This window comes from Mobula hypostoma, chromosome 2 (assembly GCF_963921235.1).
Source record: "Mobula hypostoma chromosome 2, sMobHyp1.1, whole genome shotgun sequence".
NCBI lineage: Eukaryota > Metazoa > Chordata > Chondrichthyes > Myliobatiformes > Myliobatidae > Mobula > Mobula hypostoma.
The window spans coordinates 223,867,916-223,894,771 of NC_086098.1; the positions used below are offsets into that span (position 1 = coordinate 223,867,916).

At 41.2% G+C, this 26,856-nt stretch overlaps 1 protein-coding gene across 1 annotated transcript in view; it reads left to right on the plus strand.

The window, feature by feature from the left end:
* The window catches only part of pltp (phospholipid transfer protein), a 54,196-nt gene that overhangs the window by 15,756 nt on the left and 11,584 nt on the right, over nucleotides 1-26,856 (plus strand). Inside the window, exons 8-13 of the mRNA XM_063041545.1 lie at nucleotides 195-286; nucleotides 3,965-4,141; nucleotides 4,222-4,281; nucleotides 10,173-10,343; nucleotides 12,883-12,950; nucleotides 17,551-17,593. Of these exons, the coding sequence (XP_062897615.1) occupies nucleotides 195-286; nucleotides 3,965-4,141; nucleotides 4,222-4,281; nucleotides 10,173-10,343; nucleotides 12,883-12,950; nucleotides 17,551-17,593 (611 nt within the window). The remainder of the gene's footprint in view (nucleotides 1-194; nucleotides 287-3,964; nucleotides 4,142-4,221; nucleotides 4,282-10,172; nucleotides 10,344-12,882; nucleotides 12,951-17,550; nucleotides 17,594-26,856) is intronic.

A 26,856-nucleotide genomic window follows, 5' to 3' on the forward strand; every position in this document is an offset into this window, starting at 1 on the left:
GCCTGGTGTGCCCAAACGGTAATGAACTGGTTCACTTTACCGGAGAGGTTATGGTTTTCATTTACTGGGCAATATTGCCCTCCTGTAGTCTAAGCTGGAAGAGTGCAAGTCCCACCACTGATTATGTTTCTCAATGGTCTTGTTGGTACTTTCCTCTGGACTTCTGGGACTAACACTTTTTCTCCCTTATAAAGTGCGAACAGCGGTGGATCAGTACGTAGGGATCGATTATTCCCTCCTCAGTGACCCAAACGTTAATTCTGACTACATGGACATGGACTTCAAGGTAAGGATTACAAGCTGGTACAGACCCCATGAGTAGTGATAGTTTTCTTCCCACTGGCCAGAAGCAGGGCACAGTTCATTCACCCATCACCAAAGAGTTCCTGAGGAGACTAGCCTGAGCCCAGCCTTCAAGGAGACCACAGCTGAACTGACGACCAGGGTAAGGTCACCTCTTTGAGTGTAGGTTCCCTCACACATTCCATAGACATAAGGGCTGGTTGGTTAATTGGTCACATGGGTATAATTGGCAGCGCAGGCTTGTTGGGCCAGAAAAACCAGTAATTGTGCTGTATCTTTGAATAGAAACAAGATAAATAAAAACTTTCCCCGGGGCACACTTGCACCAAGGTGTGTGACTGGTGTGTGGGGGATGTTCTTGATGGCCAGCCTGTCAGATGGTGATATTGTTCAGGTGGAGGGTGACCTAAATGTGTTCTGTCTGTTCAGCAGGGGCAAGCGAAGTACAGCTAGTGGCTAGGGGTATCCAAATCCAAAGTTGCAATCTCAAAGTGAGGGGGTGGCTACTCGGGACCGAGATGGGAAGAAACTTCTTCACCCAGTGGGTGACAAAACTGCAATTCTCAGCTGAAGAGGGTCATGAAGGCTTAGTCCCTCAGTATGTTCTACGTGGATGTCAGAGATTTTTCAATGTTTTGAAAAATATTTCAATATTCTGAGAATCCAAGGATTTTGGATTAGAACAGTGAGTTTAAATACCAACTGCAATCTTACTGGGTGGTGGAGCAGTTACATAATGTAATGGGTTATGGGTTTGTGGTCACCTTGCATTGCAAGTCAGGTAACTGCTGTGCAACATAAGACTGGTGTTAATTCATGGTTGGTGCCAAAATGGTGGGCGTCACTGCCCAGCTAACCTTCCCAAATCATAACCGCTTTGTTACTCTACCTCAGGTACTCCTCTTCAAGGAGTAATGTTGTAATGTGAACATTATTAAAAGTAAGTTAATACTAATTAGGATAATGGGGGGTTTCACTTCCATTCTTTTTACTTCCGGTGTGTTTTGTATATAGTGTTCCTGCCATGCCGTACGGGTTCTGAAAGCCTCTGTATATACATGTCGGTTTTGGCGTTGGAGATAAAGTTGTTTCTTTGGCATGAAGTTGTCGAGTGTGCCTTTTTCAAAGTAGAAGTTACTACAGGCAAGGATACCGTTCTCAAATCTGGTTGAAAAGATGCATAAGATATTGCACCATTTCCAACAGAGGATCAATTCAGACAGACTCTTTTGTTTTGTAGCCTCTGTAAAAGTTTGTACCTTTTATTTTATACAGATGTATGCTTCCACTGGTAGGCCAAGATAAACCAGTTCACTTAGCCCGAAGCTTTGACTCTTTATTCCTTTCAGTAGATGCTGCCTGACCTGCTGAGTTCTTCCAGAATTGAGTGAGTGTGTGTGTGTGTGTGTGTGTGTGTTTTACACACTTTGCACATTACAATATTTGTTTCTCTTTAACTCCCCACAAGCCTGTATAATCACTTTACTACCTCAGCTAGGATGTAAAGGTTTTCACCTTCAATGTACCTAAGAATTAGCATGTTACCCCTATTGCAGAGGAGTGATGTATTTCTTGTAAAATGTTTGTTCATGGTGGAGTGGAAGAATTACCAGATGATTTATCACTACCTATGTGGTTGATGGGTGAATGCACATGTTGATAGAGATTGTTGGCTCTCCTGGTTGACGTTTTTACCGATTGAATTTAGATGGATGTTTTCATGAGACAAATCCAGTTTGGTAAATACTTTAGTTCCTGCCAGATCGGTGTAAAGTTCGTGGGCATTCTTCATCAACTACCACTAGTTTGGGTGTGGTCTTGTCGCTGCGGAATGCACTGTTCCCTTTAAGCCGCACGGGTGCAGGGCTGCACTATAACTGAAAGGCTCCTGCGCAGCTGGAATTTTCTTTAATATAATGTTTTATTAAAGTGCCGTGTAGTTTTTAGACCGTGTAAAAATTGCTTATGCAGCTGTAAAAGCAGAAAAAGAGAAAGTTGGCAGAGTGTTACACACAACTGCCATTCCATCTCACCAGGCATTCCACATCTCCTAACGTTTGAAGAATTGCTCCCAGTGCCAACTTCAGTTGCCTTGTGCTTTTGCTTAGCTGTGTTTTGCTGAAGTTCTGTAAGTAAGTACCGGGTCTCGTCGTAATGCAGTCCACAGTAATGTCATCTTTCGAACAAGTACACCAATGGCTTGGTGGAGCCATTTTCCACCATGTGTCAAGGATGGGGAACCTGGCACATGTTGTTAATCAGCAAGTTCCACGTTTGACTGATTTACAGCCTGTGCCAGGTTCAACATCTTTGTCATCAAGTTCCCTGCAGTGAAGGCCGACGTGCTCGTCTGAACGTTCTCTTACTCTGGACCAGACCTGCAAACTGCTTCTATAACAGACAGCTATTTTCAACTCGTGTCTCTGTCCTGGTTGACTGTTACTGTGCCTCCTACAGGTAAATTGTGGAAGTATGCCTTTCTCTTGGATCTGCCTAAATGCACTGTCATCTTCATCTTTATCAAAGCTGTTCTGCGACAGATTCTGGATGCCATCTTTCATCAGTCAGCCTGAAAATTAGTCTACCCCTAGAGCTCTGCTCAGTCTTGCAATGTATTCAGCGTACCTTCAGTCCTGCAGTATCACTGCCAATGGGCTCACCAACATTTCAACTTGGATGTTCGACAAAGCAATTTCAGAATTAACTGTACAGGGGAGCTATTTCAAAGGGATCTTAAACATTAAACAGACAGGCTAGGTTTGGAGTCACACACCATTAAGGTATGGTAAAGCAAAGGCTGTGAGCAAAACCAGGTGGAGTTTTATGATAATCCAGTGAATTTTGTGGACAGCATTGCTCTTTTCCCATATCTAGATGATTAACTGAATTTAAATTCTCTGCACACTGGTCTCTACATTGTTAGGTCAGTTCTTTGGATCACTAGTCTGATAATTTAACCTGTGCCAACAGTCTGTATCTCTCCACCTCCCTGATGTGCCCTATCCTTCACTCATCCAATACCCATCAAGCCAGGCTACAGAAGGACATCAGGCTGTGATACCAAGAAATGACTGAGAGCATTGGTTACAGAACAGCTTTGGGAACAGACAACGTCCCAGCTCTAGTACCGAAGACCCACACTCCAAAATTAGTTGTGCCTCAATTCAAATGTTCAGATATTTACACCACTGGCATCTACTCAACAATTACCCAAGTATGTTCTGTTCACAAAGAGCAGAATATGTACTGGTTCGATGCTGTATATTACTCAGACTCTAAACCAAATCAAGCTTTACCATGGAAAACTGAGAATCAATTTACCGCAGTCATCAACAAAGTAATCTACGCAGTGCTATTGAGTGACGCCTACTCACCATCACCGTGCTCTATAATGTCCAGAGTGGATTTTACCAGGAGCTCTCCATCTCAGACCTCATCACAGCCTCAGTCCAATCTGAAAAGACGAAGTGACCCAATGATCTTCTTCAGCCCTTCAGCCAGCTGGAATCAAACCCTACAGCAGAGCAACATTTGTGCAGGCTCCCTATCACTGTCCGTGCATTTTATTCTGATTTTATTCCGCTGTTAATCTTTATAAAATTGAAATCCCATGTCTGTGTGCACTCTTTACTGAGATGTTCCTGCCACTTTTTTTTTCCAGGGAATGTTCTATCCTCTTCAAGATGAGAACCAAACACTGCCAAACACTGCAGCTAGCCCCCATCTGAAGAGCAAGGATCGCATGGTGCATATCGCTCTGTCCGAGTACTTCTTCGACTCTGCCATGTTCTCCTATTATAAAGCTGGAACGCTAAAGACCGAGATTCCCGAGAGCAAGGTGAGCTCCCAATCCTTACAGCAACTAATGTGAAATAAATCACCAGCAGCTACTGAATACTGTTGCCAATTTGTTACCAGATGCCAGTGGACCTTGCTTATTTACTCAGGACAACTTTCTTTGGACCAATCATCTTATTGGTGAGTAACAAGGCCATGTTATATATTATTACTCCCTTTCTCTGTCTTATCCTTTTCCTCTTGCATTCTGTTCTCTCATTTTCCTTCTCCACCTTGCTGTCTGATTTTTGATTATCTCTGCATCTACGTGTCTCGTTCCCACATCTCACAGAGTCACAGAGCAAAATACAGCACGAACACAGGTCCTTCGGCTCACCAGTCCATGCTGACCACTGTGGCCAGCCGGCTAGACCCAATTCCCCATGTTTGGCCCAAATCCCTCTAAGCCCTGCCCCTCCTTGTATCTATCCAAGTGCTTCGTAAATGATACTATTTGTACCTGTCCTCTGGCAGCTCGTTCCATATACTCACCACCCTCTGCGTGAAAAAGTTGCTCCTCAGTTCCCTTTTAAATCTTTCCCCCCTCACCCTAAACCTATGACCTCTAGATTTGGATTTCCATATCCTGGGCAAAAACTATTACCACCATTTAGTCTATGTCTCTCATAATTTTAAACACTTCTATAAGGTCATCTCTTATTCTGCCACATTCTAGAGAATACAGGCCTGGGCTGCCAACCTCTGCCTATAACTCAGGCTGTTCTCGCCCTGGCAACTTCCTAATGAATCTTTTCAGCACTGTTTTGAGTTTAACCATGTCTGTTCTATAATAGGGTGACCAAAACTGTACCTAGTAGTCCAAGTGCAGCCTCACCAATGACTTGTACAGCAGCAACATAAAGTCCATAAACATATCTTTTGCTCTCTTTCTTGTTTTCTGATGCATCCATTCTCTCTTTTTCTGTCAAAACTCTGCATTTCTTTCACTTCTCTGTTAAACTTGAACCTAGTCTGGTGTTTTTTGCTATTCTCTGCTTTATAGCAATAAAGTTCAAAGCAAATTTATTATCAAGGTACGTATATGCCACCATATACCATGGATTCCGGTTAACTGGGGCACACCAGGACCAGTACATTTTGGCCTGGTTAAGTGGCTGTCCCAATTAGCCAAAGTTTCATGTTAAAAGAATATAAAAAAAGAGAAACTACTGTTTAACTGAGTGACAAATTATGTATTTAAATGAAATATAGAACAAATTAGAACACTATCAATATTAAACTGTATTCCTAATAGTTATCGATGGAGGAATTGATCCAGTGTATACTGCCATGTTCTTTTACCATAGAAACCATAGAAACTACAGCACAGAAACAGGCCTTTTGGCCCTTATTGGCTGTGCCGAACCATTTTCTGCCTAGTTCCACTAACCTGCACACGGACCATATCCCTCCATACACTTCCCATCCATGTATCTGTCCAATTTATTCTTAAATGTTAAAAAAGAACCCGCATTTACCACCTCGTCTGGCAGCTCATTCCATACTCCCACCACTCTCTGTGTGAAGAAGCCTCCTCTAATGTTCCCTTTAAACTTTTCCCCCCTCACCCTAAACCCATGTCCTCTGGTTTTTTTCTCCCCTTGCCTCAGTGGAAAAAGCCTGCTTGCATTCACTCTATCTATACCCATCATAATTTTACATACCTCTATCAAATCTCCCGTCATTCTTCTATGCTCCAGGGAATAAAGTCCCAACCTATTCAACCTTTCTCTGTAACTGAGTTTCTCAAGTCCCGGCAACATCCTTGTAAACCTTCTCTGCACTCTTTCAACCTTATTTATATCCTTCCTGTAATTTGGTGACCAAAACTGAACACAATACTCCAGATTCGGCCTCACCAATGCCTTATACAACCTCATCATAACATTCCAGCTTTTATACTCAATACTTTGATTAATAAAGGCCAATGTACCAAAAGCTCTCTTTACGACCCTATCTACCTGTGACGCCACTTTTAGGGAATTTTGTATCTGTATTCCCAGATCCCTCTGTTCCACTGCACTCCTCAGTGCCTTACCATTAACCCTGTATGTTGTACGTTGGTTTGTCCTTCCAACGTGCAATACCTCACACTTGTCAGTATTAAACTCCATCTGCCATTTTTTAGCCCATTTTTCCAGCTGGTCCAAGTCCCTCTGCAGGCTCTGAAAACCTTCCTCACTGTCTACTACACCTCCAACCTTTGTATCATCAGCAAACTTGCTGATCCAATTTACCACATTATCATCCAGATCATTGATATAGATGACAAATAACAATGGACCCAGCACTGATCCCTGTGGCACACCACTAGTCACAGGCCTCCACTCAGAGAAGCAATTCTCTACCACCACTCTCTGGCTTCTTCCATCGAGCCAATGCCTAATCCAATTTACCACCTCTCCATGTATACCTAGCGACTGAATTTTCCTAACTAACCTCCCATGCGGGACCTTGTCAAAGGCCTTACTGAAGTCCATGTAGACAATATCCACTGCCTTCCCTTCATCCACTTTCCTGGTAACCTCCTCAAAAAACTCCAATAGATTGGTCAAACATGACCTACCACGCACAAAGCCATGTTGACTCTCCCTAATAAGTCCCAGTCTATCCAAATGCTTGTAGATTCTGTCTCTTAGCACTCCCTCCAATAACTTACCTACTACCGACGTTAAACTTACTGGCCTATAATTTCCCAGATTACTTTTCGATCCTTTTTTAAACAACGGAACAACATGAGCCACTCTCCAATCCTCCGGCACCTCACCTGTAGACAGCGACATTGTAAATATTTCTGCCAGGGTCCCTGCAATTTCAACACTAGTCTCCTTCAAGGTCCAAGGGAACACCCTGTCAGGTCCCGGGGATTTATCCACTTTAATTTTCCTCAAGACAGCAAGGATCTCCTCCTTTTCAATCTGTACAGTTTCCATGATCTCACTACTTGTTTCCCTTAACTCCATAGACTTCATGCCAGTTTCCTTAGTAAACACAGACGCAAAAAACCTATTTAAGATCTCCCCCATTTCCTTTGGTTCTGCACATAGCCGACCACTCTGATCTTCAAGAGGACCAATTTTATCCCTTACAATCCTTTTGCTCTTAATATACCTGTAAAAGCTCTTTGGATTATCCTTCACTTTGACTGCCAAGGCAACCTCATGTCCTCTTTTAGCCCTCCTGATTTCTTTCTTAAGTATTTTCTTGCACTTCTTATACTCCTCAAGCACCTTATTTACTCCCTGCTTCCTATACATGTCATACAACTCCCTCTTCTTCTTTATCAGAGTTGCAATATCCCTTGAGAACCAAGGTTCCTTATTCCTATTCACCTTGCCTTTAATCCTGACAGGAACATACAAATTCTGCACTCTCAAAATTTCTGCTTTGAAGGCTTCCCACCTACCGATCACATCCATGCCAGAGAACAACCTGTCCCAATCCACGCTTTTTAGATCCTTTCTCATTTCTTCAAATTTGGCCTTCTTCCAGTTAAGAACCTCAACCCTAGGACCCGATCTATCCTTGTCCATGATCAAGTTGAAACTAATGGTGTTATGATCACTGGAACCAAAGCGCGCCCCTACACAGACTTCTGTCACTTGTCCTAACTCGTTTCCTAACAGGAGATCCAATATTGCATCCCCTCTAGTTGGTCCCTCTATATATTGATGTAGAAAACTTTCCTGAACACATTTTACAAACTCTAAACCATCTAGACCCCTAACAGTATGGGAGACCCAATCAATATATGGAAAATTTAAATCCCCTACCACCACAACTTTATGTTTCCTGCAGTTGCCTGCTATCTCTCTGCAGATTTGCACTTCCAATTCTCTTTGACTATTGGGTGGTCTGTAATACAATCCCACTAATGTGGCCATACCTTTCCTGTTTCTCAGCTCCACCCACAAGGACTCAGTAGACAAGCCCTCTAATCTGTCCTGCCTGAGCACTGCTGTAATATTTTCCCTAACAAGCAATGCCACTCCCCCACCTTTCATTCCTCTGCCTCGATCACATCTGAAACATCAGAACCCTGGAATATTAAGCTGCCAGTCCTGCCCCTCCTGTAGCCAAGTTTCACTAATTGCTACAACGTCATAATTCCACGTGTCAATCCACGCCCTCAACTCATCCGCCTTCCCCGCAATACTCCTAGCATTGAAATATATACACCTCAGAAGATTTTTACCACCACTCACAACCTTTCTATTAGTGGATTTGCTTGAACTTTTAACATCATTTATTTTCACCCCAGCCACACTGTCAGCTCTGGCACTCTGGTTCCCATCCCCCTGCAAATCTAGTTTAAAGCCCCCCCAATAGCACTAACAAACCTCCCTGAAAGGGTATTGGTCCCCCTGTAGTTCAAGTGTAACCCATCTCTCTTGTACAGGTCCCACCTGCCCCAGAAGAGGTTCCAATTATCCTGAAATCTGAAACCCTGCTCCCTACACCAGTTCCTCAGCCACTTGTTCATCCTCCAGAGCATCCTATTCCTACCCTCACTGGCACGTAGCACAGGTAGCAATCCTGAGATTACCACCCTTGAGGTTCTGCTTTTCAACTTCCTACCAAGCTCTCTATACTCACCCTCCAGGACCTCCTCACTCTTCCTTGCTATGTCATTGGTACCGATGTGCACCACAACATCTGGCTGATCACCCTCCCACTTCAGAATATCATGCAATCGATCAGAGACGTCCTTGACCCTGGCACCCGGGAGGCAACAAACCATCCTGGATTCTCTGTCTTGATTGACTGTAAATGAACAAAACCAGCAAAGATACCTTGTGCAGATAATGGACTGCCTGCATTGCCTTTCCATAGGAAGTTGTGTCATAATCCAACAATAAAGTTCCTGGCACCCCTTGTAGTCACTAATTCAAGTTTTCATGCGTCATCTTCATCATTTCCTCATCTTCATATTTCCAGTCTTGGTGTTTTCATACCATGCTTTCAATGATTGCATCCTCCAAATCTTCATTTGCATTGCAACATTCAAGATGATTGTCAATATTTTCAAATTCTTCATAAGCAAAATTATCAAAAGTCACTGCTTTTTGATTCACTGGCCCAACTGGTTAACATAACACAAGCACGCACAACTGACGCAATTTAAAAACTTTGCTCTAAGCACCATGTAGTATCTGACAGCCACAAAGGTGCATGCGAGTGATGCTAGTCAGAGATTGTTTGGCAACAGTCTCCTGTCCCAATTAAACAATATGGTGTCTCAAATAAATGAAGGGAATCCTGGCTATTTTCTCAAATAGTTTTTGTTCCTTAAGAGTTGTCCCAAATAAGCAGCTGACTCGATTTACTGATCGCCCAATTAACTGGAATCCATCCTCCAATGATTATAGCAGAAAACAATAAGGATTTTTGACACATTTGGATTGGAGCACGTGCACTTAACCGTTAAACAATAATTTTATTTGCCTTAAATAGATTGATATTAGACTCAAGGAAAGGCATGGATAGGTGAAGTCATATTGACTGCTACAGAATGCTCAATGTATTGGTATTTGCTTTGTAGCAATCAATTTTCAGACTCTTAATGTAGAATATGTTATTACTTTAACTATTAATTACTTGATACTTGTATCTTAACTGTAGTTATGTTGTATTCTGTTTGTAGTACCTTGAGATTCATTTCCTTGCAGATATTCACAGTAAATCAAAGAAATACAATAGAATCAATAAAAAGCTACTTTGATAGGCGTAGGTGTTGGAGCCTAGTGATTAATTTTGAGAGAATGTTAGTATTGAATGCTGAGCTGTAATCATTGAAGAGCATCCTGCTGTATGCATCTTCATAGTCCAGATGTTTCAGAGTTGAGTATTGATCCAATGGAATCAAGCCAATGAATTCTGCTTAAAGGTTTATTTTGATATAAGTTCTAACTCAGTTCCTCATCAAACTCTATTAGAATGAGATGCAATCAGTCTATATTTTGATGCTGTATATTTGACATAGAATACTCTTGAGTGTTAATTTTCTGCCGCTTTTCCCAATCACTCCCAAGACCCCGACATCATCAGCCAAGGACGCTCCCTTGTTGCTGGAGTTGGAAGTGACGTCAGTTCCTCATTGTACAATCAAACCTTCGGGGATCACTGTCGGTGTCAGCGCTCGCATGAATATCATCATTCTGCCGCCCAATTCCACTCCGGTCACACTGTCCAGTATGATTATGGTAAGCAAAGTGTTCCCAATGTCCCTACAGTACAAAGTCCTTAGCACCACAGACAAAATGCTGGAGGAGGTCAGGTAGCATGTATGAAGGGGAATAATAAGTCTATGCTTCGGGCTGAGACCCTTCACCAGCTTCTCCAGCATTTTGCATGTGTTATTCAAAATTTCCAGCATCTGGAAAGTCTCTTGTGTGTTGTTACCGCTTCACACTGTTCCTACTGTCATACAATGTGTCTGTACTCACAGGTTCCCTACAATCACACTGTGTGCCTGTAGTCAAAAAGCCTTGTGCTTACACTGTCTTCAAGCCCTTGTAGTCTAAGTGTCCAAATATTTTGCAATTACAGTTATACATTAGCCCCACAGTTAAGTACATTGTTCTCAATGTAATGGTATCCAGATCTCTCAGGGTGGATCTGCACCCCGAGGTCCCTCTGGGCACCATTCCAAAGCTCAGTTCTGTTAAGCATCACCACCTGCAGATGCCCTGGTCTGTCTGAATTCCTCTGACCCATCATAACCTGTCCACCACGTTGCATGTCCATCCAGGCAAAGAACGTATTGTTTCCATGCGCGCGCAAACCCACCTCCAAGGATAAATGTGTTAGGAAAGGTTGCAAATGGACCACACATGTAGAAGCAAAGGTTTTTTGGAAAATTATTAAGGAGTATTGAGGTTAAAGTCGGAGGTCACGAGTACAAAGTACAAAGCCTTGGATTTTGGAAGAAGGAATAGAGTCGTTCTTCCAAAATGCAAGACCGTTTTTCTAAATGAGGAGCGAATTCAGAAATCAGAGATGCAAAGAAAATTGGGAATTCTCATGCAGGATTCTGTAAAGGTTAACTTGCAGGTTGAGTCAGTGGTAAAGAAGGCAAATTCAATGTTAGCATTAACTTCAAGAGGACTAGAATATAAAAACATGGATGTAATGCTGAGGCTTTATAAGGCACTGGTCAGAGTGCACGGTTTATTTTGAGCAAATTTGGTCCCCTATCCAAGGATGGATGTGCTGGCAATGGAGAGGGTCCAGAGGAGGTTCATGAGAATGATTCTGGGACTGAAGGGGTTAACACATGAGGAATGTTCAATACCTCTGGGCCGGTATTCGCTGGAGTTTAGAAGAATGAGGTGGGATTCCATTGAAAGCTATCGAATTTTGAAAGGCCAAGATAGAGTGGATGTTTCCTGTAGTGGGGGAGTCTAGCAACAGAAGATACAGACTTAGAGTAGGAGGATGTCCCTCTAGAATAGAGATGAGGAGGAATTTCTTTAGTTAGAGGGTGATGAATCTGTGGAATTCTTTGCCATAGATGGCTATGGAGGCAAAGTCCTTGGGTATATTTAAAGTGGAGGTTATTTAATATATTCTTGATTAGTCAGCGCCTCAAAGATAATGAGGAGAAGGCAGGAGAATGTAGATGAGAGGGATAATAAATTGCCATGATGGAATGGCAGTGCAGACTTGATGGGCTGAATGGCCTAATTCTGCTCCTATGTCTTATGGTCTTACGGTCATGAAGCACAGAACCATCAGGAGGTAGGAGGAAATATCAGAAACTGCATATTAAAAGTGGTGACTCTACCCTGTTTCCCTTCTCTCCTGATGCTTATTGGAATCCTGCTTCTGTCTTTTGACATCCAAACTGGATAACAGTAGATTCAGAAAAATAGCAAGGGAGAGTGTTATTTAAAAGGTAATATCTTGGGGAAGCCTTGATATACACCATGGCCCTGTTCATCAGATAGATTAGCTTTATTTGTCACGTGTACAGTACATTGCAACATACAGTCAAACGCGTCATTTGTGTCAAGACAAATCCGTGAGGATGGTGCTAGGGCAGCCCATATGTGTCACCATGTTTCCAGTGCCAGCATAGCATACCCACAAACCTACTGACCTGTATGTCTTTGGAATGTGGGAGGAAACCCGAGCTCCCAAAGGAAACCCACGCAGCCATGGAAAGAACTTACAAACTTGTTACAGATGGTGGCGGGAATTGAACATGATTGGTGATCGCTGGTGCTGTAAAGTGGTCACAGTGGAGTGTGGTGTGTGCACAGGTGGTCATAGTGGAGTGTGGTTTGCGCACAGGTGGTCATAGTAGAGTGTGGTGTGTGCACAAGTCACAGTGGAGTATGGTGTGCACACAAGTGGTCACAGTGAAGTGTGGTCTGTGTGCAAGTGGTCACAGAGTGTGGAGTGCACACAAGTGGTCACAGTGGAGTGTTGTGTACACAAGTAGTCATATTGGTGTATAGTGTGTGCACAAATGGTCATGTTGGAGTATTGTGTGCACACAAGTGGTCACAGTGGAGTGTGGTGTGTGCACAAGTAGTCACATTAGAGTGTGGTGTGTGCACAAGTGGACACATTGGAGTGTTGTGTGCACACAAGTTGTCACAGTGGAGTGTTGTTTGTGCACAAGTGGTTACATTGGAGTGTACTATGCACACAAGTGGTCATATGCATGCGTTGTTTGTTCACTGGAATCCCACAGTGGGCGATGTTCTATATTCTCATCTAGGTTTTCCGTTGCAGGAGTCAAAGTTGGATGCAAAGGTGGCTTTGAAAGGGAAGAAGCTAGCTATCACACTGGGCCTTAGAAGGTAAGACTATTGTATTCCTCATTGTGTCACATGTAATTCCCATCTCTTGCAACAATGGTAATGGTACATATGATCCTGAGGTCAATCACTGGACCCTGCGCTGTGGGTTTGATTGGTATGTCACCCATTGGCTCCAAGGAGGGAGTAACTTCCTTAGCTTGACATCTAGCCCAGTGAGCTACAGACGACCAAACAGGGAAATCATCCTAATTAAAAAGGGCCCATCACTGAAGTCAGCATTCAGAAGACCATTTAGAATGGCTCTGGTTACATTCGAGTGCTTTCTGGCAGGAAGTCCTTTCACTCTTTGCTGCTTCATTGCTATCGCATTGATGCCAGCTGAAGCCACAATCTTTGCCCCCCAAGTGTGCAAGATGTGCACAGTGAAGTCTCTCAACTGAGAAGCTTGCTATCCAGGAAGATGACCAGTCTCAAAGAAACAGGCAAACTCCTTAAAATTTTCAACTAAAGTCCAACTCTCTGCATAGGGTTAAGGATTGTGGCACTGGGTTCAAGTGTATTCTGTGAATACTTTATTTATGGCTTCAAAAGTAGGCCAATCCTCACTTTGACTCTTATCCATTTAACTGGATAATTAAACACTAATGCAAAGAATTTAGGGTTTACTTTTTGTCGTCCTTCCAGAGGGCACAGCTTCAGAAAAGAAGGATGGCCCTTTGGAACAGAGATGAGGAGAAATGTCTTCGGCCAGAGGGCAGTGAATCTGTGGAATTCATTGCCACAGTTGGCTGTGGAGGCAAAGTCATTGGGTGTATTTAAAGTGGAAGTCAATAGGTTTTTGATTAGTAAGGGCATCAAAGGTTATGGGGTTGAAAGGGAGAATAAATCAGCCATGATGGAATGGCAGAGCAGACTTGATGGGCCGAATATCCTATTTCTTCTCCTGTCTCTTATGGGCTTATGATGTGAAACTCTTGGTAGATTTGTGTCAGCTTGCCATAACTGGTTCAAGCAACTACTGTGCAGTGAGGAAGGATTCAACGAAATAACAAGTTGGCATTAAAAGCAGCAAATGTGGACTGAGACGATGTTGAGACAGGAATCTGGAAGCGGTGAAGTAAAGCAGTGGTAGGTATTACACACAGGAGGGTACAGTCCCATACCCTGATGGGCAGGGTGCAGTATACCCACAGTAATCAGCCAGAATCAGCATCATTTTGTGAAGGGAAAAGGTTGAATTTATTATAATTCTTTGAGGAAGTAATATGTAGACCTAGAGTAGGGGGTGTGCTCAGATTTCCAGAATGTATCTGATTTGATGCTGAAGATCATCGTGTGAGGAGATTACAAATTGGCACAGATATATTTGGAAGTTTATTCCTCCAAGGTCAATGGGAGCAGTGAGTGAATATTTTTAAGGCAAAAATAGATAGATTATTGATGAGCAGAGGGATGAAAGATTGTAGAACGGTACAGCACAGTTTGGAATCTTCAGCCTGAGATATTGTGTCAACGATATAAACCTACTTCAAATGTCAGTTCTTTATTCCCCCTTCACTGATGCTGCCTGACTTGGTGAGATCCTCCGCTATCTTGTATGCTGGTCACAATTTTTCATAGATCCATGTGCTTATCTAAGAATCTCTTAACTGTCCCTAACGTCCATCTACCACTACCCCAGCAGTGAATTCCAGTCACTTACCACTCTGTGTAAATAACCTACCTCTGACATCCCCCCCTAACCTTTCCTCTACTCACCTTAAAAGGATGTCCTCTGGTCTGGGTCATTGGTGCACTGAGAAAAAGATGTTGGCTGTCCACTCTATCCACATCTTGTGAAATCTATCAAATCACCTTCGCTCCCAGTTCACTCACCCTTTCCGCATAAGAATTGTTACATGGGAAAGTGAAATCGATGTTACAGTCAGATCGGCCATGACCTAATTTAATGGTGGAGCGGGGTTGGGGGACTACTCTTCCTCCTAATTGATATGCCATTTGCTATCTCAGCTGAAGGTAGTTAGATCTGGAGATGATGTTGCCCAGCAGGTCCCTCAGAACTCAAGAATGAGGCAAACATTTTATGGTTACAGCCATCTGATGATCTGTTCATCATGGTACAGGTCAGGCAGAACTTGCCTGTACCAGCAAGCAAGGCTGAGAAGCAATAAAGGAACTATGACTGTGATTGTAACTGTAACTGAGGAACACAAACATATTCCTCCTGACTCTCACAGCTATCTTGTACCTATTTCCACCCTGTCACTTTTAAAAAATGCTATTCCCTTCTCTCAATTCCTCCATCTCCACCACATCTCTTCTAAGGATGAAGCTTTCCATTCTAGAACATATAGTGAGCTACCTTGGCAGGATCCAGTACTATAATAGTGAAATGCTCCTGAAGCCTGCAGTTTTGGTGGGAGGGAGATGTAAATGCACTGGCAGCTGAAGAGATTCAGAATCAGATTTGTTATCACTGACTTACATGACGTCAACTTTGTTTTACGGCAGCCATACAGTGCAACTTAAAATTACCATAAATTACATCACAGTGCTAAAAGAAAGGAATAATTAGGTGGTTTTCATGGGTTCATGACTGTTCAGAAATCTGATGGCGGAGAGGAAGAAGTTTTTTTTATTTATGGTGTCTGTACATCCTCCCTGGTACCAGAAATGAGGAGAGGGAATCTCCCGGATGGCGAGAGTCCATAGTGATGGATGCTGCCTTCTTGAAGCGCTGTATCTTGAAGATTTCCTCGATGGGGTTGGCGGGGGGTGGGGGGGTGGAAGAGATGGGTTATGCCCATAGTGGAACTGAATCCACAACACTTTGTGGTCTCTTACAATCCCGTGCATTGGAGCCTTCGTGCCAGGTGGTAATGCAAGCAGTCCAAATGCTGTTCACTGTACATTATTATGAACCTGCTGGAGTCTTTGGTGAAACACCTCAAAGCCCCAATGAAGTACAGCCACTGATGTGCTTTCCTCATGATACATTCAATATGTTGGGTCCCTGAGACGTTGATGCCCAGGAACTTGAAAATGCTTACCATTGCCACCACTGGTTCCTCAATAAGGACTGTTGTGTGTTCTTCCAACTTCCAGCTTCCCTTTCCTGAAGTCTACGGTCAATTCCTCAGTCATGCTGACGTCGAATGCGTGAAGAGATTTACTGGAGTGAGGCGGTGGTTGATACATCATTGGAGTTGGGGTTTCTGGGTGATTTCTGTGGACAGGTTTTTGAGCCATTGTGATGATTTTCCTGTTACCATGAGCTACTTTTGTGCATTTTACATTTCTCAGAACAAGCTCCCTGTGGGGTCCCCAAGCAAGAATGTCAGCTGCTGCTGGACTTAGGTTACAGGTTCCAGCTCGGACTGTGGATGCAACACATTTTACAGAACCATCAAAAGTTCAAAGTAAATTTATTATCAAAGTACATGTATATCAGATATACAACCCTGAGATTCATTTTCTTGCAGGCATTTACAGTATATACAAGAAACAATATAGGGTCAATGAAAGTCTGCACGCAGGAGGACAAACGATTGATGTGCAAAAGACAATGAACTATGCAGACATTAGAAGAAAGAAAAATAAAGAAATAATAATAATTATGGACTAGGTGGTTAACACAAATTCAAGATGATAAATGCAGAAAAGACTGAGAAAAACCAGAAACAATCCAACACATTACGGGATCTTGTAGCAGTTTAACTCAATCTGATTACTTACACTGGCACGATCAAGTGGCAAACTTCATTCACCAAAATCTTGCTTTAAAATGCAAACTCATAAAAGACCTCATACCTTACTATAAATACAAACCTGATCCAGTTTTAGCATCAGAATCTGATAAATTATATTACGGCCAATCCATTATTACAGATAGGACAATCTGTAATAACCATCTAGATATAATATTACAGGATAGATAAGCAAGAACAACTTACTTAATTGATATAGTTATTCCAAAGACACATAACATATAGAAATCAGTAAGTGAAGAATCCAGAAATATGCTGAATCAAAAGAGAAAATTGAAAGATTATGGAACATGAACAGGGTATACATTGTCCCAATAGTAATATCCATACCTGGTTATCAACCCAAAATCACCACACAAAAGCATTAGGGCTACACAGCAATATTTATGTAGGTCTACAGAAATACTAAGCACCACTAGAATAGTCCGAAAGTTCCTAGCAATTGAGAAGTGAATGTGCTTGGCTAAGTCTGAACCTCAGGTTCCACCAGCTTCAGCTGAGATAAAATAAAAATACAACAACAATAATAATAAATAAATAAGTAAAAAAGACTTGAGAACATGAGATGAAAGTGAGTCCATAGGAATATTTCACATTTCACTGCAGGAACAATTCCCTTCTGGAATTCTGATTCAGAGCTTTAGGTATCAGAATGGACGAGTTCACTTCATGAGAACATGTGTGGGAATTACAGTTTATAAGCTGAGAGTTTCAGTTATCACATGTGTGCTGGAACAAGTTCTGAAATATTCACAATATGGGAGCAATGTTCTGAGGAGTACAGTCCCTGGGACAGCTTGCCTCCAATTGCTTTGTACTGTGCTGCACAGAAGACACTTAGAGGATTAATTTAATTATTTTCTTTCCCATAGATTCAGGATGTTCTCAGCAAAGTCAGCTCTGGAATCACTGGCGGTAAGTGGTCACAATCAGGGGTGAGGATCTTCATCACTACTGCATGGGCTACAGTCTGATGAAACACTTGCCTATTTCAGAATGCACTCAATTAGTAATGCAATAGTTATTTCAAATCAAAACTGGCACTTGTGCAGGGCTGAGGAATAGTAAACACTCTGCTGTTTATTAAATCATGACTCTGGAGGTGGTTTGGCTTATTATTGTGACATGTACCAAGATACAATGAAAAGTTTGTCTTGCATACTGATCAGATCATCACACAGTGTGAAGAGATAGAAAAGATAAAGCAATAACTCTGCATAACAGCTACAGAGAAGGTGCAGTACAGGGAAACGATAAGGTGCTAGATCATAATGAGGTAGGATGTGAGATTAAAAGTCCACTTATTGTACTAGGGAATTCTTTAGTAGTCTGATAAACAGCAGGATAGAAGCTGTCCTTGATCCTGGGTTTACGTGCTTGCAGCCTTTTGCATCTTCTGCTCAGTGGAAGAGGAGAGAAGAGAGAATGAGAATGGATGTGATCTTTGATTATGCTGGCTGATTTACTGATGCTGTGAGAAGTGTAGACAATCCATGGAGGGGTAGCTGGTTCCTCTGGTGTGCTGAGCTGTGTCCCTGCAGTTCCTTGCGGTCATGTGCAGAGCAGTTGCCATATCAAGCTGTGATGCATCCAGACCAAATAGTTTCCATGATGCATTGATTAAAAAATATAGTAAAGCCAACCACAAACAAGACAAAGTCTGCGGATGCTGGAAATCCAAATAGCTCACACAAAGTGCTGGAGGAACTCAGCAGGCCAGGCAGCATCTATGGAAAAGAGTACAGTTGACGTTTTGGGCTGGGATCTTTCGGCAGGACCTGCTGAATGTTGCTAGTGAAACTACTTTCTCAGGTGAGTTAAATATATACAGTACCTTTGTACAACACTGATGAAGAGCAGGAAAGGTATCACCATGTCTTGGCCTAAATTCATCCCTTAGTCTCCATAATTAAAGCTGGCTAGCTGGTCAATGTTGCAGTGCTCTTTGTGGGATCTTGACTTTTCTGTCCTGTCTCCGATCTGACCACCTCATACGTACTTCATGAGCTGCAAAATTCTTGGAGCTGACAGGCCATGACACAAATACAGGCTGTGGCAGTTCTGAAGTACCAGCTCTACATCTTCCCACACGTGAATAATTCTAGGACACTGTTTCGAAGGTAAGTAAGGGAGTTATTTCTGTTATCTTGCGCAATAATCATCTGTTTACAAACACTTAAAAAGTTATTCTATTTTAAATGATCTTTCTGGAAATTTGCTGTCTATAGATCGATACAAGTAAATTGTTGGATGTAAGTCACTTTGGGATTCCCAGAGTTTATAATTTGCTGAATGAAAATGATGGAAAACATTCTATCCTGCTTAAATGTTATCCTCTATGAAGGTTTATCCAATCACTTTAACCACAACAGTTGTACACTTGCATTCACAGGAGTAAAATAAAATGACAAACAAAACCTTTATTGTGAGAGACTGTGTGTCAAAGTGTAGTAACTGCACATCACTTGAGGAGCATTTTAAAGAATATTTACATTGAATAAGTCAACTTGTTAACATTCTTAGGGTGCCCGCGTCCTGGGAGACTCCAGACCTGGAAGATACATGTAACCATTTCCTTCATTCTGGTGCCTCTGCCATTTGCTTGTAGGGCAGAAGTGACGGGACTGTTGGATTCTGATGTTTTTGATCTGAGGTCCCTTGGAAGTCAAGACTGAGGCATAAATATTTTTGCTTACGATCATTTATTAAGCTCTAAGAGAACAAGGGGATTGGAAAAGGAGAGTAGTGAAAGCAGCACCCAGTCGTGAGAGAAGGCGAAGGTGGGAAAGAGATCAAGGCAACGTGGTTTAGCCTTCTTATGCCAATTTGTTAACAGCAATAAATAGCATTCAAATTGTGTAGATGAGTTAACCAATCATTATTCAAATAATGCAATACTCGCAATCATAACCACTAGGAAACACACTGAACAAATGCATATACATAGGTAACTATATACAAATACAATCAAGCATAAGAAAGTTAATCTACAAGGAATTAACAATTATACGGTCTAATCCAACAGAACATCAGAAGGATGAGAAGAGAAGCTTAACTCTAGGTCATCTCTGGCGATAAGTCTTGCCTCATTGCCAGAGTTATCAATAGCTATCAGTTAGTGTTAATTATCGTAACATGCTGAAAAGACATAGGGAATTAAAGGATTTGTACTTTACAATTCCTTTGAACTTTGTACTTTGTACTTGTTCTTTGAACTTTGAGTTTCCATTTATCTCAAGATTTTCAAATTTCTTCATATCTAATTTCTATGATGTGGAAATACAGAGGCAACAGGGTTAAATTAGTAGACAACAGTGCAGAGGCCCAGATAGCTGAGTTGGTGGCCTACCACGTGACTTCATGTAATTAAATAAACTGAGAATTACAAAACTCTTATTGACAAAAGTGACCAGAAGATATTAAGATTGTTATAAACTCCCAACTGGTTCAATAATGTTCTTCAGGGATGGAAATCTGTTTACTTACTAGATCCAGTTTATATGTGATATTGACTTATGAAGTGGTCCAGCAAGTCTCTCAGTAGAGTTAGAGAGAGCCAGCAGCTCTCACAGCTCATGATTTGTTTTTAAGCTACAAGTAGCTTCTACAAAGCTGTCCTGTCTGACATCCCTTGCCATTACCTCCTGTCTCAGCAATCTAAAGGGACAGATCCCACCATGACTCCTGTGGATCAAAGATCAAAAAAGTTCAAAGTTAATTTATTATCAAAGTACATATATGTCACCAGATACTACAGTGAGATTAATTTTTTGTCCGTATTCACAGTAAATACAAAGAAACATGATGGGGTAGATGGGGTCATAAAGAAAGTTTTTGATACATTGGCATTCATAAATTGAAGTATTGAGTATAGAAATTGGGATGTTATGTTGAATTTGTATGAGACGTCGGTGAGGCCTAGTTTGGAGTATTGTACAGTTTTGCTCACCTACCTACCAGAAAGATGCAAATAAAGGCGAAACAGTGCAGAGAAAATTTACAGGGACATTTTCAGGACTTGAGGACCTGGGTTACAGGGAAAAGTTGAATAAGTTAGGACTTTCTACCTGGAGTGTAGAAGAATGAGGGGAGATTTCATGGAGGTATACAAAACAGATGAGAGGTATAAAGAAGATAAATTCAAGCAGGCTTTTTCCACTGAGATTGGGTGAGACTAGAACTAGAGATCATGGGTTAAGGGTGAAAGGTGAAATTTTTAAGGGGAACATTAGGGGGAGCTTCTTCATTCAGAGGGTTGTGCGAGTGTGGAATGAGCTGCCACTGGAAGTGATGGATACAGATTAGATTTCAACAGTTAAGAGAAATTTGGAGAGGTACATGGAGGGAAATGGAGGGCTACAGTCCAGGTGCAGGTCAATGGGACTAGACAGATTAATAGTTCAGCATAGACTAGATGGACCAAAAGGCCTATTTCTGTGCTGTAGTGTCCTAACTCTATGATGCTAAACAATGATAAAAAAGCACACAACAAAGACAGACAAACAACCAATGTGCGAGAGACAACAAACTGTGCAAATACAAAAGAGAAAATAAATAAATAAATGAATTAACAATCAATATTGATAACCTAAATGGCAGAGTCTTTGAAAGTGAGTCCATAGGTGAGGGAGCAATTCAGGAATGGGGTGAGTGAAGTTATCCCCTCTGGTTCAGTACCCTGATGGTTGAGGGGTAATAACTGTTCCTGTACCAGGACAGGTCCCCTGAAATAGTTATACGTACATTTAGAACAGAAATGAGAGGGATTTTATTTAGGCAGTTGGTGGTAAATATGTGCAATTCATTGCTACAGATGGCCATGGAGGCCAAGTCACTGAGTATATTTAAAGCAGATGTTGATAGTTTCTTGGTTAGTCAGGCATCAAGGGCTATGGGGGAGATGGTAGGAGAACGGGGTTGAAAGAGATAATAAATCGGCCGTGATGGAATGGCGAAGCAGATGGGCAAGTGGCCTAACTCTGCTCCTATATCTTATGGTCTTGTGTACCTTCTTCCTGATGGCTGCAGCGAGAGAAGAGAGCACGGCTTGGATAGTGAGGATCTTTGATGATGGCTGCTGCTTTCCTGTGACAGCGCTCCTTGTAGATGTGCTTAATGGTGGGAAGGGCTTTACCATTATGGATTGAACTCTATCCACAAATTTTTGTAGGCTTTTCTATTTTAGGGATTTGGTGTTTCCATATCAACTCATGTTGTAACCAGTCAGTATACGCTCTACTACACATCTGTAGAAGTTTGTCAAAAATTTAGATGACATGCTGAATCTTCTCAAACTTCTAAGAAAGTAGAGGCGCTGGCATTCTCTCTTCATAATTGTACTTGTGTGCTGCACCCTCTGAAATGATAATGCCAAGGAAATTAAAGTTGCTGACCCCCTCCACCTCCGGTTCCCTCATGAGGACTGGCTCACAGACCTACGGTTTCCTCCTCCTGTAGTTATTAATTAGCTCTTTTGTTTTGCTGACATTGAGTGAGAGGTTGTTGTTGTGGCACCATTCAGCTAGATTTTCAATCTCCCCCCAATGTGATGATTCGTCACCACCTTTTATTCAGGCAACAACAGTGGCGTCATCATCAAGCTTAAATCTGGCACTGGAACTGTGCTTAGCCTTAGAGTCATAAGAATAAAATGACTAGAGCAGGGGGCTAAGCACACAGTCTTGTGGTGCACCTGTACTGATGGAGATTGTGGAGGAGATGTTGTTGCCAATCTGAATCGACTGAGGTCTACAAGTGAGGAAATTGAAGATCCAATTGCACAAGGAGGTATTGAGGCCAAGGTCTTGAAGCTTATTGATTGGTTTTGAGGATATGATAGTGTTGAATACAGTGCTGTAGTCAATGAAGAGCATCCTGATGTACGCATCTTCACTGTCCAGGTGTTCCAGGGTCGAGTGTAGAGCCAGTGACTCTCCATTTCCACCATCAAGCATCTTCCCAAGGAACCAGAGGAGATGCAATTCCTGCCCTTTTGCCTCTTCTCTTCCCACAAATGATCTTTCCAGCTGATGCAATATCTCATTACAGCCACTTCCAATCTGGTATACTGGAATTGGTATATTACATCCTCTTCTTGCAGTGTGTTCTTCTCAAATGAGTGAAAATCTAAAGAAAAACTGCTGATGCTGAAGTCTAAAACAAAACCTGAAAATGCTGGAATAAGCGGCCGGTCAGGCAGAAGAGAAACAGAGTCAATGCTTCAGGTTGGAGACTTTTCATCAGAGGGAGTGAGAGCAGAGGCACAGGGTAAGGATGAGATGTGGTGAAGGAATTTGTTAACTATGTTAGAGGGGTAGCCACAGTTCTGAGGTAGTATGTAGAAAGTCTCATCATTGGAGCAAATACAATGGAGACAGAGGAACTGGGAGAATGGAACAGAGTTGTTAGAGGATGTAGGGTGGGACAACAAGCAGTCAAGAGAGCTGTGGGAATTCTGTGATAGCCCACAGAAAAAGATACTACCAACATTCAAAGCAGCCCACCAACACCGCAGGCTGTGACTGCCGCAGGTGCTTCTCAGGGGAGTAGTTCACTTACAACTGAGACCACTCAAGCGGTTAAGAGAAGAAAGACATGCATGAAATGGTCATTAGAAGTAAACGCGTTCATAATGTGTGTATATTATCGAGTAATGGAACTTGAGATGACAGCATACAGGGACAAGCTTCATCAACAGTTTATAGCATGATATCCCTTCATTCAAGTAAATGCATAACGAATAGCAGATCAACAAAGAGTGAGGACAAAATATAATGTAATCCCTATAGACATGTTAAACCAAATAAAAGTTGCACAAGAGCTAGAAAGAAACCAACCTAAAGACCACATCAATGCTACGCAAGGAAATAATGAAGATGCAACACACTGAAGCAACTGCTTCACGATCGGACATTAACAGCAACAACACAGATCCAGAGCCTCTGCAGAATGCTGATGGCAAAGTTGAGCTTACAGACCAAATTTTCCTTATATTTAACACCACACTAACAGAATGTATGTATGGGCATTGACCCAACAAAAAGACCCTACATACCAAAGCAAAATAAGTCATCAAAATTTGCAAAAATTATTAATATTCTCAACAATATTATATTACCATAACATTTAGGAAGACATGAAGCATTTGAAGAACTACACATAATAACATACTGTGCAGCATTAACAGCAATGCAGTGCAATGGCTCCAAAACAGAGGCACTCATTAATAGAAACCTAAAACTGAGTAACAAAATGAGAACACTGAAATGGCAGAAGAGATTATAAAACAAAATTGAAACCTTAAGACCAGAAATAGCCCGCCTAGTGGAGTACAAAAAGGAGCAAGAAAGTTGAGAGAAAAGCTGAAGAAATATAAGGTCCACACAAGATATGATCAATCCAACAAAGGTATAGTAGAATTTATAGATGCACTAAAACAAAAGCTTGTTGCCTAGAGAGCCAGACCAAACAGATACATGAAATGCATCAGACAAAGAAATCAGACTTATCAGTTCAGAAACAATGAAAAAGGTTTACACAGGACATTGAAATGAAATTTGGCATACTAAAATGTCACCAAACCTAGCACAGAATTACCAACAAACACAGTGATAATGAACTTTTGATCTAATATCTGATCACACCAGGTGACACACAATCAAGAAGCAAGCTGGATTAGGGAGGAAATAAAAATGTGCTCACACAATTGAAGAAATACACATATCTGAAGTTACAATGGATATGCTGAAAGAGGTTATAAAAATACCCACAACTGGAAAAGTGCTGGCAGTGATAATATTCATAATTATTGGTTTAAAAAATTTACTTGCCTTCATCCATACCAATAATGTATACCAATGTATATTAATGTATACCAATAATTTTCTTTAAAATCCTGAAAAAGTGCCTGAATTTTTGACAGAATATAAAACATACACTTTACCTAAATGGAAAATCACAAAAGATCCATCAAAATATCGTCCCATTACTTGTTTATATACTATATATAAAATTGTAACATCATGCATTTCACAACTAATCACCACTCAATTAGATCACCACAATATACTTACAGAAGAGTAGAAAGGATGACGTAAGGGTATAAAAGGATGTAAAGAACAACTGATAACAGATTCTGTCATTCTAAATCAAGCCCAGAGGAAAAGCAGAGATCTTTCTTGTTGCTAAGTTGACTACCAAAAGGCATTTGACTCTGTCCCACACTCATGGTTAATAGAAGTTCTTAACATATATAAAATACACCCAATATTTGTGAAATTCCTTCAACACCCGATGAAGCACTGGCCGTACCATAATCACCCTTTCTATTAACAACCAAAAATGAACAACCACCGTTATCAAAATAAACCAAGGCATTTTCCAAGGTGACTCTCTATAGTCCACTATAGTTCTGTCTAGCTTTAAACCCGCTCTCTAATTTACTGAATCAGATGAAAATTGGTATCAAATCAGAAACAAAGAAGCGAGCTATATTTTAACACACCTTTTAAACATGGACAATTAGAAATTATACGCTCCTTCATCAGTGCGCTAAAACAATTAATTCAAATGGTAGAACCATCTCCGAAAGATATAAACATGAGCTTTGGTCAGGATAAATGTAGATCATTAAACATAAAGAAAGATGCAATAGAGCAAATAGAATACAAAACAGAACAGCAGGATACAGTACAACTGACGGATGAATATAAAACATGTAAGTACGAGGGGTGATTGATAAGTTTGTGGCCTAAGGTAGAAGGAGATGAATTATTAACTTCAAACTTTCTGCATAATCACTCAAAGAGTTGAACTGCACGTACGTGTAACAAGAGCTGTGTAACTAATCTCGTTTTACCTTAGGCCACAAACCTATCAATCACCCCTGCTGTGGACCACTTTCTGGAGGTCCAAGACACCAGCTTCTACAAAGAAGGGATCCGTATGCTCCACGACCGCTGGACTAAGTGTGTTAATGTAGGAGGGGACTATGCTGAAAAATAAATGTGCTAGGTTTTCTAAAATTGACTCCTTCTACCTTAGGCCACGAACTTATTAATCATCCCTCGTATCTGGGATATTCACAAGCAAAGAAAATAGATTGTAGTGTGTTAAAGGAAAAACTTTAGAAAGTATTTATTTCAAAGCTTAAGAAAATCTGGCAATCAGAGCTCAACAGTAAAATATAACAAAGGCAATAACCACTTTCGCCATACCTATATTAACGTATTCTTTTGGCATAATGTCTTGGTCCAAAACCGATCTGAAAAATTTACAAAGAAAAATAAGAACTGAAATGACAAATTTCAGAAAACGTTATGTACATTTGAAAGCTCTTAGATTAACACTACCTAGAACAGAAGGGGGAAGAGAAATAGCAGGCATTAAAAATACACACAAAAGTCAGATAAAACTTATAAGGATATATTTCCATCAATGAAAATAGGATTCAACACTCCTCACGAGCATATGCAATTCTGAAAGGATGTACACACCACTAAACTTAAATGAGAGCACAACCCAGAAAAATTAAGACATTATCACTATTGAAGAAAAAGTTAACCAATGGAAGAACATGACCCACCATGGAAGATATCCCCATGATCTGAGCAGACTAGATGTCGACAAGGAAGCGTCAAACACCTGGTTCAGAGTTGGAGACCTCTTCTCAGAAACAGAGGGGTTCCTTGTAGCCATACAAGACTAGATGGTTAATACCAAAATTATTAAAAATACATATTAAAAGACCAACAAATTCAAGATGATAAATGTAGAAAAAGATGAAGAAAACCAGAAATAATCCAACATATTACAGGATCCTGTAGTGGTTTAACACAATCTGATGACTTGCACATTCCAAACACACAGGTATCAATGAGTGAAAAACACCAGAAATATGCTGAATTGAAAGAGGGAATTGAAAGACTATGGAACAGAGTATACAATATTGTTCCAATAGTAATATCTATGACTGATATCATCCCAAAGCCACAACACAATAGCATTATACAATTAGGCCTACATAGCAATATTTATTTAATCTTCAGAAAGCTACAATACTCAACACCACTGGAATAGTCCAAAAGTTCCTAGCAATTGAGAAATGAGCGTGCTTGGCTTTGCCCGTGCCTCAGGTTTCACCAGCTTGAGCTGAGCAAAATAAACACACAATAAATATA